This window comes from Anabrus simplex, chromosome 1 (assembly GCF_040414725.1).
Source record: "Anabrus simplex isolate iqAnaSimp1 chromosome 1, ASM4041472v1, whole genome shotgun sequence".
NCBI lineage: Eukaryota > Metazoa > Arthropoda > Insecta > Orthoptera > Tettigoniidae > Anabrus > Anabrus simplex.
The window spans coordinates 860263066-860277398 of record NC_090265.1 but is presented as its reverse complement, the minus strand read 5'-3'; the positions used below and the strand labels follow the sequence as shown (position 1 = coordinate 860277398).

The window sequence follows — 14333 nt, the reverse complement described above, 5'->3', positions numbered from 1 at the left end:
CCAGTGCAACAAAATAGGTAGCGGCTGGTTCCAATCATTGAAAATGTTCCTTTGTGCAGCCGCCAAAATATTCCTCGCAGGGGTCATAAGGGTTGACAGAATAAATCGACTAAGTTCAAGCGCGGTATCTGAAAGGGAAGAAAATATTGTTCTTAGGTATCGAATCAATGGTGGCGATGCAATTTTGGAAGAATATTTAGAAATAGCTCCAAAATTGCAACCATTATCAGCAAAATTCCGCGAAATGAAATGAAATGAAATAATATGGCTTTTAGTGCCGGGAGTGTCCGAAGACATGTTCGGCTCACCAGACGCAGGTCTTTTGATTTGACGTCCGTCGACGACCTGCGCATCATGATAACGCTGAAATGATAATGAAGACGACACATACACACAGCCCCCGTGCCACGGGAATTAACCAATTATGGTTAAAATTCCCGACCCCGCCGGGAATCGAACAAGATACCCATGTGACTAGCATGCTAACCATTTAGCCTTGGACCCGGACAACAAAATCTCTCTAGTAGTGGTCAGTATTTTACAGGGATAAGGGATGACACAACTGATGAAATTACCTACAAACAATTAACATTGCGCATTAGTTATTTGGATATGCAAATTAATACGGTAAAGGAAGATTCTGTAGGATTGGTGACTGCCGATGACCTAATAGGAGTAGGATTAACAAAGATGCTCGTAATATTTATCTAACAGTCAAGACTTACGAGGGCAAGAGTATGGAGTACGCCAGCAAAATAACGTGATGTACAACAATGAATTCTCACGTTGCAACCATTAGCAATCATTAGTCACTATGCTAATCACTGTTCTAATTTTCCTAAATCAAAGGCCTGCAAAGTTGAAGAAATAAATCATATTTTCGGCACAATAAAACAAGTGTGTATTTTCACCCGAGAATATGCGAAACAAATTACATTGCTGGAAACAAAATTCAAAACTATCTCCCTGAATCTCAAGGGAAACAGCTCAATCAACTAATGTATGTAAGACTCGTTGGGTGGAAAGACATGTTTACCAAGCGAGTGGTTACGCAGTTTGGGTCTCGTATCTGTCAGCTTTCATTCGGGGGGTACGCAGTTCGAATCCCACTACCGGCTGTCCTGAATAAATAAGCGAACACGTTTCATCTTAAGTTATTCGTAGACATTCGGCCATTTCCAAGAAAATTACGGCCGAAGTTTCCTGCCTATTAGCGCGTAGCAAGCTCAACCGACGCGGAGGCGCAGTTGCTTCGTACTTTTGCCCCTCGTGTTCAAATCCAGATGAATTGTTTTTATATTTTGTCTCATTTATTTACTTTTGTCCATTCAGGATTACTACACGAATGGTTTTGTTCAATGTATTTTAAAATATCATTGCCCTTATTTATCTATGTTCTGTCTGGTAAATGAATTTTAAGACATGAATAAAGGAACGGTCCGCCTCTGTTGTATAGTGGTTAGCGTGATGAGCTGCCACCTATGGAGGCCCGTGTTCGATTCCCGGCTCTGCCACGAAATATGAAAAGTGGTACGAGAGCTGGAACGAGGTCCACTCAGCCTCGGAAGGTCAAGTGAGTGGAGGGGGTTTCGATTCCCATCTCAGGCATACTCGAAGTGGTTTTCCGTGGTTTCCCACTTCTCCTGCAGTAAAATGCCGGGATGGCACCTAACGTAGGGCCACGACCGCTTCGTTCCCTCTTCCTTGTCTATAACTCCCAATCTTCTCAACCACCCATAAGGCCCCTGTTCAGCATAGCAGGTGAGACCACCTGCGCGAAGTAGCCTTACTGGTCCTCTTACCCAGTTGTATCTCCCGACCAAAAGTCTCACGCTCAGGACACTGCCCTTAAGGCTGTAGAGGTGGGATCCCTCGCTGAGTCCGAGGGAAAAACCAACCCCGGAGGGTAAACGGATTAAGAAAGGAGGAAATAAAACTTAAAGGAATGAAACAACTTGTTTGAAACTGTTTTTGGATAAATGATCCGTTATGTGTGGTTTGTCCGACTCGTTGGCTGAATGTTCAGTGTACTGGCCTTCGGTTCAGAGGGTCCCGGGTTCGGTTCCCGGCCGGATCGGGGATTTTAACCTTCATTGGTTAATTCCAATGGCCCGGGGGCTGGGTGTTTCTGCTGTCCCCAACATCCCTGCAACTCACACACCACACACAACACTACCCTCCACCACAATAACACGCTGTTACCTGCACATGGCAGATGCCTCCCACCCTCTTCGGAGGGTCTGCCTTACAAGGGCCGCACTCGGCTAGAAATAGCCACACGAAATTTAAATTTATTTATGTGTGGTTTGTCGCAAACTTACTGACAACACGTGAAATCTTCAGTAATATGACCGACGTTTCTTTCCCGAGTGATGTTCTCACTCAGAAATACAGTAGGGCCCAGGCTTATAACTCTGGCAAACCTGCCTCCGCGTGATGCTCGAGATGTGCGAAATTTCTCAGTTTCGAATGTTTCTATAATCGGTATCATACAAGGGAATGCACCGTGTCTCCCTAAAGCGTTAATAGAAGAATTAACTTACAAACTATTGTAATCCTGGAAAAATAATACGCACATTCTAATTGTAGGCTATAGGCTATCTTCCATACTAATATTATAAAGAGGAAACTTTTGTATGTTTGTTTGAAAAGGATAGATTCAAAAACTACTGACCCGATTTTAAAAATTTCTTCACCTATAGAAAGCTACATTGCCAGTGAGTAACATAGGCTGTATTTTATTTTCAAAACAATTCGAGGTGGGAGGCACGTGGGGTGAATATAAAAATAATAGGCTAATATAGGCAAAAAATCGAATTTGTCGTATAAGGACGACACAAAGCTCAATTTAATCCTCTTGAGGCAAAGAACAAAACTCGGTAAGCCCTCCGGTCTCAAAAACTATGTTTTAAGGCTCTAAAACCAACCGTTACGGAGATATTGGCACCACACTACCCCTGCTCTAGGAGTCGGATAAAAGAAATGAACTGCCGTAACCATGGCAAGGTCAGCTCCAGGAATCTAGAGCAGCGAGATTACGTATGTACGTTTGGGCATAGCTGCCAACCAAAATTGGTACAAATAAGACTTAATATCTGGAAAAAATATACTGTTGTGTAAGGCACTCATAGGACTCCTTTGGGCGGGGATGGAAAGGGGATGAAGTATAAAAATCTTACTATAGCCTATATAAAAATGGATGTGTGTAAATGATACATCCCCTCCTAAACCACTGGAGCAATCTCAACCAAACTTGGTACACGTATTAATTACTATCGCGAGAGGAGCACTGTAGGGATAAGCCATCCCTAGAACCCTTAAGGGTGGGGGTCAGGGGGGTAGTTATAAAAATAGTCGAGAATAGTGTCGAATTCATAGTTTTGGGGGTCGCTGAGTTGAAAAGTAATACTCCAGAATTTTAAAAGTCCAAGTTCAGCCTCCTTTTAGGAGGGGAACGAAGGAGGGTGAGATATAGAAATAATTAAAAACAGTCTCGAATCCACAGATTTCAGGATCTCTGAGATGAATAGTAATACTCCGGATTTTTTGCAAGTCCAGGTGGGGGGCAAAGGGGGTGAGATATAAAAATAATCGAAAAACTATAGGTTATATAAAAATCTTATATTCTTCTTCTTACTATGGCCTATATAAACATGGGTGTATGTGGGTGCGTGGGTGTTTGTTTGTGTGTAAATGGCACATCTCCTCCTAAACCACTGGAGCAATTTCACCAAACTTGGTACACTTATCAGTTAATATCAGGAGACAAACCGCGTGGGGGTAAAACACCCCTAGCACCCTTATGCGCAGGGGGGCGAGGGGGCCGGTATAAAAATAATGTAGAATATTATCGAATCCATAATTTTCGTGGTCCCTGAAATGAATAGTGACACTCCGAATTTTTTAAAGTTCATGTTCAGCCCCCTTCGGGTTGTGGGTGAGGGGGAGTGAAATATAAAAATAATTGAAAACAGTGTCGAATGCACAGATTCTGGGTAACTGGGATGAAAGGTGACAATCCAGATTTTTTATCTCTTAGGGGTGGGGGGCGAGAGGGGAACAGTCTCATTGACAGTTGAAATCCTGTACATCGTATCCATAGTGCGACGGCTAAATACATATAGTTATCACATTAATTTTTGACAGGACCAAATACTTCCCTGTCGATTCGAGCTTCCATAAGGACGAAGATTTACTCGAAAAATAAATAATATAAAACTTGAAATCAAACACATCTAAATAATGCTAAAACTACATAATTGATCGTAACATATCAATCTGCAAGTCAAAGAGGAATTCTAAAAAAAATCACATCACATATAACTAACTGGCAATAACTTAAAGGTAAATATTCAGAAACTATCCGGGCAACGCTGGGTACTACCGCTAGTAACTTATATAATAAATGCATAACACTTATTGTGAGACCCAGTTCAAATTTTACAACCAACATAACGCCCTTGTATCCACTAACATGATAAGAAATATTCGTGGAGTAATTATCAATGTGCATACTGTAGCAAGTAGATTAATGAAACAAAACAAGAAAACAATTGAATGGAGTTTGAACACGGGGCGCAAAAAAGTAGGAAGGCCGCGACCGCGGCGATAGCCGCTACATCACCGCGCCAGTTGAACTTGTTACGCGCTAAAAGGCACGTTCTGTACTGTAAAGCACGTCGAAAACTTCGACCGTCATTTTCTTGGAAGCGGTCGAGTGTCTACAGATAAGCCGAAACATTTCTTTGCTTCTTTTGACCCCTCTGTCACTAAGCAAAGTTTCTGCGAAATCGGATTGTTACACGTGTCAGTATTATTATGTGTACTCTTCCCGCACATCAACAGTGATTTCTTCAAGAATGCATTGCAATGAAATGTAATGGCATATGGCTTTTAGTGCCGAGGACAAGTTCGGCTCGCCAGGTGCAGGTCTTTTGATTTGACAATTTGACACCCGTAGGTGACCTGCGCGTCGTGATGAGGATAAAATGATGATGAAGATGACACATACACCCAGCCCCCATGACAGCGAAATTAACCAATTGTGGTTAAAATTCCCGACCCCGCCGGAAATCGAACCCGGAGCCCCTGTGACCAAAGGCCAGCACGCTAACCATTTAGCCATGGAGCCGGACAATGCATTGCATTAAACCAATCTAAAACAAATAGTATAAACATCTTGTAACACTTATAATAATAATTTCGTGTAGCCATTTCTAGCCGAGTGCAGCCCTTGTAAGGCAGACCCTTCGATGAGGCTGGGCGACATTTGCCATGTGTAGGTAACTGCGTGTTATTGTGGTGGAGGATAGTGTTATGTGTGGTGTGTGAGTTGCAGGACTGTTGGGAACAGCACAAACACCCAGCCCCCGGGCCATTGGAATTAACCAATTAAGGTTAAAATCCCCGACCCGGCCGGGAATCGAACCCGGGACCCTCTGAACTTAAGGCCAGTACGCTGACAATTCAGCCTACGAGTCGGATCTTGTAACACTAACAAAACATTTAGATTTATTTATTTATTTATTTATTTATTTATTTATGCCTATTTAATTAATTTATTTATTTATTTATTTATTTATTTATTTATTTATTTATTTATTTATTTATTTATTTATTTATTTATTCATACATTCATTCAGAAAATCTTCCCAGGGGCGTGTAAATGAAAATGTTAATATTCCAGACAACGTGCGCCATGCATCTATGGGTTAAGGAAAGTCGTAAATGATCAAGTCGGCAAATTTTGACATTTTCACTTTTTTAAACGTTTTATTAATGCATGAATCATTCTGTTTAATGTGACCTTTGTTTCATTCAAATATTCGAATATTTTCTACTTTAAATAATGTATTTAATATATCGGTGCACTTCTATTTCAAGACATGTTTTGTGCAATGTATCGCTGATTTACACATATCTCAGGGACTATTCATTCTAATAGGCTGTGGTTTAGCGTGTTGTGAAGAGAAATATCTGTTTTATTAGTTGGTCACCCTGCTTGAGCTGCAATCGCAAGATGCAGTGTTGTCTCGGCGGGGGATTTTAAAGTTTCTATTCTGCATAAGGTGAGCTTTACCGGAACATTTACTTTTAAGTGCAATTTATTCAAAATCTCTTTTTCCGAAACAAATGCCCCCTTTTCTCAGAAACTACTGGGTGCATTTCCATGAAATTATTTCTTACAATAAAATATCTGCAGAAGAAATTAAAATAGGGGAATGTTTTTAATCGTACCTTTTTTCGTAGCACATATTTTAAACATCTTAGATCAGTGCATACAAAAGATATGACTTAACATCATATTAAAAATCATCTTTCTACATTCAATGGCTACTGAAAAAAATGTTTATTTATTTAGCAAGACAAAGCATTATGACTCCACTCAAGGAGAAGTTATTTACCTGAGCGGGGGCGGAGAGGCTGGACATGGCCGACTGCTGAGCTGCGGCCGCGGCTGCAGCTGCCGCCATGCTGGCTGCACTCAGAGAGCCGTACGCTGCTGCTGGACTGTAGTAGGAGCCAACTTGCCCCATCTGACTGGCCGCCATGCCTGCAACCAGAACGCGCTGTTACTTCTGCCTCCCGCACTGTGAGTGTTGAAACTCAACCTCCCAAAGATTAAAAAGGAAAAGATTCCACTTTTTGATCAATTATGTAGCTTATACGCAGTCACATCAAAAAGTGGACAGAAGGAAAAGAATTAACGAATTCCTGTGGCGCTATTGGAGGTTGAAGTTCAGAGTAAGTTTTAAGCGGAAAACATTTCATTTTTTGTACACTCTCCGCATTTCCAAACCCAGTGATATAAAGACCTCAAATTGAGCCCGGAGCCAGAATTTTAATACTACTTGGCATGCATTCCTTTTTAAGCTCAGCTTGTAAGCAATTTGCTTTTGTAACGCAAGGAGAATATGATAAAATTATCATAGATGTGTTCACACAGTAATAAATAAAAAATTAAAGACTGAAAAAGTGGCCAGCTCATTTAAAATAAGTAAGTAAACGCATCTTACTTTCAAAATAGAGGAACCAGAGTATTTTACAGTAGAATCTTTTCCTTCTTTTAATCTCACTCATTCAATTATAATTTAGATCTGTGTAGTCAACTCGTTTGTCTTGGTGATGGTAGTGATTAGCGTAAGGAATCATAACAGCACTGTTTTAACTATTAAGGAGACCTGGTCCTTCGAGGAGTTAGTAGGCCTATCGTAGATTCCTAAATTAGATTTTCTTTGTAGACATTTCGCATTTCCAAATCCAGTGAGATAAAGAAAGAAAAGATTCCACTGACTTTAAATTGAGCCAGAAGCAAGAATATTAATACTACAGTAGGCCTATTTGGTTATAATCATCACAGTGTGGTGACTAATATACATAGGCCTTGGCCTACAAACAAATATGCACCGGTACGCTTTTCAATCTGAGTAATAGTTTTTAGTAAAACAGTTTTGTTTAATTTACTGACAACTACTGCGAGTGGAATCTTTTCCTTTTTAATCTCACCCATTCAATTATCTTTGGGGAGATTCCAAAAGAAGAGGATTATTTGAGATGGTTTGTACGTACACAGACAAATCGCAGATGAAGATAGTGGGAGAGCACCGTGACTTCACAAATGTACAGAGTAATTGACGTAATATTGAAAGACACGTTCTGACAGTTCTTAGAGAGAGGTGCATATGTTACCTGCTTGGGTGGGAGGAGGTTGCCTTGGAGTCCAAGGGAAAAACCAACCCTGGAGGGTAAACTGATTAATAAACAATGAAAGAAAACAAGAAATAATTACAACTGCTTTTTCTGTTATTAATAATCATAAAGCTCTACAACAACAACGAGCTTAACGTCGTTGCGCCTAGAAAAAAAGCTATGTGAAATATTTCTGCTTAGAACTCTGGCCAGAAAGGTTATTTCATCTAAGGTTCAGTATTGAATAAACTAGGCCTACATCAACGAATTTCGTTCTAAGTGATACATGTGCATCGGGTCAGTATTGCTCCCCTCAATATTGCCACAGAACGGTATTTCGAGGCGCAACGATGTTATGCAAAGTTCACTTGCCAACATTCTGGCAAAGCTTGTGGTTATAAAATTGGTCACAATTGACAACACTGATGCACTCGGAAACAATTGTCAAAGTCACCACCGAGTGATTAACATTATTATTATTCCTGCTTTCCTGGCGGAACGCAACGGTAGCAGTAACTGGCACCTTCTTTTATCAAATTAAGAAAATTACAATTTACTGACAGAGAAATTCCTTAAAAAATTCCGACAGATTCTTCTTGAAGAAGAAGAAGAAGAAGAAGAAGAATTGTGACAATTTCTGCCTTCGTTTTCTTACTCATTGACTTAAAGTAATATTTTACTCATTTTAAATAATGATTGCACTGACATAACTTACAGTAGATAAATTCAAACCTCACGTAAACACCTGCAGTATGCAGAGAGGATATAGAACTGATCATCTAACATGAATAGAATTTTAAATTTTGATTCTCGGAATTTGGTACCATGCCCCGATGTTTCATAGGTTTCAGAGGTTGGTAACGAAGTTGGAAACAGGAATTTATGTTCACTTCCGAGTGTTTCCAATGTTAGATGATCAGTTCTATATCCGCTCTGCATACTGCAGGTGTTCACGTGAGGTTTGAAATTATCTACTGTAAGTTATGTCAGTGCAATCATTATTTAAAATGAGTGAAATGTTACTTTATGTCAATGAGTAAGAAAAGGAAGGCAGAAATTGTCACAATTCTTCTTCTTCTTCTTCAAGAGCCACCTCCTCTGAGAAGGTCGGCTACCATCATAGAGATTTTTGCTTGAGATGATACAGCGCGTAACAGCTCAATAGCGGAAGAGTTGAACCAAGTTTTCAGATTATCAATCCAAGAAATGGGTCTTATTCCTGGTCTTCTTTTACCTTTGTCTTCCCTTGAATGACCAGCTGCAATAGACGATATCGCCGTTGCCGGGACAAAACCTCCTATGTGATAATATTTTAGGAGATATACCGACCCGCAGCACATACATTATGAAGAGCGAGAATGCCTTGACAATATTCACACAATATTGCACCTTAGATGACAGAACCTTACCGGCCAAAATTCTAAGCTAAAATATTTCACATAGGAGGTTTTGTCCCGGCACCGACGATATTTCTCTTCTCGCATCACATGACCGAGATATTGGAGCTTTCTGATTTTAACAGTATTTAATATTTCCTTTCTCTTTCCCATTCGCCTCATTACCTCATCGTTTGTGACCTTATCTGTCCAACTCACCCGCAGTATACTTCTGTACGTCCATAACTCAAATACCTCTAATCTGTCCATTTTTCGTTTCTTTATGGTCCAGGTCTCAACTCCATAGAACAAGATGGAGAAGACGTAACATCTCAGAACTCTGTTCTTTAAACTAAGGTCTCTGCTACAGATGATCCTGTAAACACTAAACTAGCACTGAAAATATAGGTGGTAAAGAGGGTCAAGAAGACAGAAGATCTTCAAGCTCAAAAGCAAGCAGATTCCGATAATGACTGACCAGAACGTCGAGCAGTTTTGCAAAATTGGTTTCTGTGGGAGAAAGAAGCGAATGGTGACGTCTAGGGTATATCGCAGTGTACTGCATGTTAAAAGCGTGGAAGTTGCTGACATAGCACCTACATGGTGAATACTGGCAACTTTTTCTCCCAGAAAAAGAGCAATAATAATAATAATAATAATAATAATAATAATAATAATAATAATAATAATAATAATAATAATAATAATAATAATAATAATAATTTATTATAATTTATTTATAATTTTAATTTTAATTAATAATTCATATTATTATTATTATTATTATTATTATTATTATTATTATTATTATTATTATTATTATTATTCAATTGCTATAGATTTTAAGAGTTTCCAAGGTGTCTAAATTGTGCACCACAAGAGTCCTTCAGCGAGGTGGAAGCCAGAGACATAGCCAGGTTTCTGAAGTGCCATGGCCATGTCCACACGGTGTAGTAATATTTGAAACTATTAAAAACTATGTTGTATTTAAACACCCTCAATTGCCACGAACCTGCGGAAGGATCGAACCTGTTGTCCTGCAAACAGGATGATAGATTAACCAATTGCGTTTCTGAGGTCAGTTCCAAATGACTGCATTATTATTGCTATTAGTGTATTTTTCTGGAGTTTGGGAGTTTTGATTCTGGAGTGCTTTTTATAAGCTCAGTATACCTCAGGTATTTGAAACGCCAATAAGGTAGAGGTCATGTTCACACGGTGTCGTGATATTTGAAGCTATTAAAAACTATTTAAAATAGTATGTGCTTGGTCCACCTTGTCAATACACTTTTATAAGTGCAAATAATTTAGTCAGACATGTTTCAGGAACATAGTACTTCGATTCAAGTTTGAATGAAAGAAATATAGATGAGAACCCGTTGTATAAACTAGCCTTTAATCATTTTTGGAAGAAAAGGATAAAAGATAATACTTGAAGATCTTAAATTTATTTAGGTAGGCCTATTCTCATTCAACATCTAAATAGTAAACTTTTATGTACTGATGATTTTCCTAGCAGGCCTATAACAGTAATGTTTGTTTGTTCATTGATATGGTGAATTATGATATAATTTGGGCTAATCAAAAGAAAGTGTTATATTACTTTTATTCTTTGATTGGACTTCACCGATGAAGGGAATTTACAATGTTCCTGAAACATGTCTGAATAAATGATTTTCAATTATAAAAGTGTATTCATAAGGTGTAACAAGCATATGCTATTTTAAATAGTTTTTAATAGCTTTAAAGAAGTCAGTACAGCAACAAATAAAAAAAATACTTAGTAGGCCCATAGTTAAGTTTATCAAATAATGACATTTGCTGAAGTAAACACTGAGATATAATTTAAAACCCCAACCCCCATGGCACTACAGCCCTTGAAGGGCCTTGGCCTACAAAGCGACCGCTGCTCAACCCGAAGGCCTGCAGATTACGAGGGGTCGTGTGGTCAGCACGACGAATCCTCCTGGCCGTTATTCTTGACTTTCTAGACCAGGGAGATATAATTTACTGTAGGCCTACTATAATTACGTTGCAGGCATAAACTTTACGGTAGTATTTTGCTGTTTCATTTTCTATATAAAAATGTTAAACCCAGATTTTTCTTCACTGTTAGCCTTTTTCAATAATGATGATTCTCCCCTTTATCAAGTCATGAAATTTCTGAAAACTACGATCAAAATTAAGTGAGACTGACTCTATCAGAGTTACTGAAAATCTATCCCTCACACCACAGCACAACACAGAATGCCAGTTTTAACTATTTCTGCTAAAAGCATTTGAAAATGACAGAATGCAAGGTTTCGCTCATTCTTGCGTTGGCATAAACCAGATACCTCTGTGTCTCAATTCCGCGAGTCCCACGCTTGGGCTCGTTGCCGGCGGTTCGCTCGTCGACTACACGTTCCCATCATAGTGCAGAATCGCTAGATGAAGAATAATGGAAATGCAGGATCGGTAAATACTACTGTAAATAATTTTAACCATGGAAGAAAAAGCGTATAATACGGGACACCTGGCAACCCTAGCTTCAGGGGATACGGATTTTATTGGCCTTTCTGTTATGTCCAAGCCGGCCCCGTGGTGTAGGGGGAGCGTGCGTGCCTCTTACCCGGAGGCCCCGGGTTCGATTCCCTGCCAGGTCAGGAATTTTTACCTGGACCTGAGGGCTGGTTCGAGGTCCACTCAGCCTTCGTGATTAGAATTGAGGAGCTATCTGACGGTGAGCTAGCGGCCCCGGTCTAGAAAGCCAAGAATAACGGCCGAGAGGATTCGTCGTGCTGACCACACGACACCTCGTAATCCGCAGGCCTTCGGGCTGAGCAACGGTCGCTTGGTAGCCAAGCCCCTTCAAGGGCTGTAGTGCCATGGGGTTTCGTTTGTTTTGGTTTCTGTTAAGTCTTTTTATCATGGATCATTCTGTCCGACTCGTTGGCTGAACGGACAGCGTACTGGCCTTCGGTGCAGACGGTCCCGGGTTCGAATCCCGGCCGGGTTAACCTTAATTGGTTAATTCCTACGGCACGGGGGTTGGGTGTATGTGTTGCCTTCATCATCATTTCATCCTCATCACGACGCGCAGGTCGGCTACGGGAGTCACTTAGAAAGACCTGCACCTGGCGAGCTGAACCCATCCTGGGATATCCCGGCACTAAAAGCCATACGACATTTCATTGAACATTCTTTATAGTTAGCTTCTCACTTGATTGGATTTAGGATATAAAATGTTTATACCGTGCACTTTAAAAAGTGATCCGGAGAAACAGGAAGGGGACACTCATTCACTTCTCTCTCCTCACGATGTTGATACTCCTTAACAGATCGGCTGCATTCATAAAAGAGCAATGTCGAAATGGACTCGGAGTCGAAAATCTCGTAGCTTTAAAATATTCCCTTTCACCACCCCACATGGCATCAGAGGATACATTCCATCTCCGTGAACACCATCGGCTTTGTGTTCTATTGTAAAACTTCGTTCTTTGTAAAGTCAGAGCTTTCCCTGGACATACGAGATTAGGGATTTCGTTTGTAAGCAGCAAACGTTTTAGGAAGCGACAGCGTCTTACATTTTGAGAACTAACTTACCCACTTTGATGATACATATTCACAGTCGTGCCACTCGTTTCAGACGTGCGACAGTAACGGGGGAGTGGGTGCCTGTTCGAGTTACAATCGCTCAAAACCTAGGTCATGAGCTCATGAGTCCAGTTAAATGAGCACCTCTCTTCACGCGGAATTGCATAACAGAAGAATAAATAATAGCGTAGGGTCTTGAAGATGACATGATTTGACAGTAGGAGGAATCTGACATAAAGAAATATAAAGTAACTGAGGAGTATGATTCCAAAGTCAATTCTTTCTTTCTTTCTTTCTTTCTTTCTTTCACTTTTAGGAAACGTAATAGTTGTTTCGAGAAACTTGTGCTTGTAATTAAGCTATATCTCCAATTTTAATTTAAGTATTTTTAAAGCACTATCCTGAATCTTCTACATTTTTAAAGTAATCGTGATTTGATGATACGAAGAATTGCTGGAACTCACCAAGTCCATGGACTAAACAAATTCGACATAAATTATATATTAATAAATCAATTTAAATAGGCTACTAATTTCTGAGCTTTAATTTACAAAGAGGACAACATAATATTACTACAGATTTGTTTAGATAACAGGCCATATTGCATTTAAAAGGTAATATAATGAATGACAGGACTATTACTAAAATATCGATGCACGTGATATAAACAAAAGGAAGGTCAATTGTTAAGCGTGCATATAAGGCTAAATGATTGTATTTTTATTCTTCTGACTGATGTGCGTAGTGCCAAAAGTGCATTCTGTATTTCTTTCAACATTGCAAGCGGAATAAGGAACAGTTTTAGTAGAACTGTATATAATTCATAATTATATTTCTAAATTTATTATAATAAATATCGTCGCTTCACCGGTAAAACGTTGTATTCCACAAAGCTCTTCCTACCTATTATTCTCCTTAAGACTGGTCACGCCTCCCAGCCACATATGGATATGTGAACAATTTTCGTTGTGTTCGTGTTCCTATGATGACGGGTAAACGAAAATGAACCTTAAATACCTTTACTGTAAAAGTGCGTAAATACGTCATGCAAACATACATTCCTACAGCGCGGTGCAGTAAGGTTGATTTTAATTCATTTTAATTTACACATTGGCATACGAAAATGAACACAACGTAAATTGTTCTGCTGGACTGCATAACCAGACGTGGCTAGGAGGCGTGACCAGTCTTAAGGATCATAATGAACAGGAAGACCATTGTCAGATATGCGGCACTGTTACCAATGGGACAATACGCCTCATATGGATTGTTTTCTTTTAAAACCTCGTATGTCATGATGCTCTTCCTGCCCGTTATGTTTTTTAAGACTGACCACGCCCCCCAAACACATGGATATGCAGCTCATCAGAACAATTTTCGTTGTGTTCATTTTACTATGCTATAATGTAAAGGAAAATGGACTTCACCATACAGTATTGTAGGGATGTTATTTGAATGCCGAATTTACGCACTCCTATAGTATAATGTATTTTAGGTTAATTTTCTTTTACACATGAGGATAAGAAAATAAACATAAGGAAAATGATTCTAATGGACTGCATATAAATATGTTGCTGGGAGGCGTGACCCGTCTTAAGGGATACAGGAAGAGCACTGGGAGGTTTTAAAAGAAAGCCATCGATATGTCTCTCGGTCATAGCCATCCGTCATCGATTGCTAAGTAACATCACG

At 39.6% G+C, this 14333-nt stretch overlaps 1 protein-coding gene across 1 annotated transcript in view; it reads right to left on the bottom strand.

Moving 5' to 3' along the window:
- LOC136874233 (transcription factor Sox-3) overlaps nucleotides 1-14333 on the bottom strand; it is a 423434-nt gene that overhangs the window by 28733 nt on the left and 380368 nt on the right. Inside the window, exon 5 of the mRNA XM_067147869.2 lies at nucleotides 6405-6553. Within this exon, the coding sequence (XP_067003970.1) occupies nucleotides 6405-6553 (149 nt within the window). The remainder of the gene's footprint in view (nucleotides 1-6404; nucleotides 6554-14333) is intronic.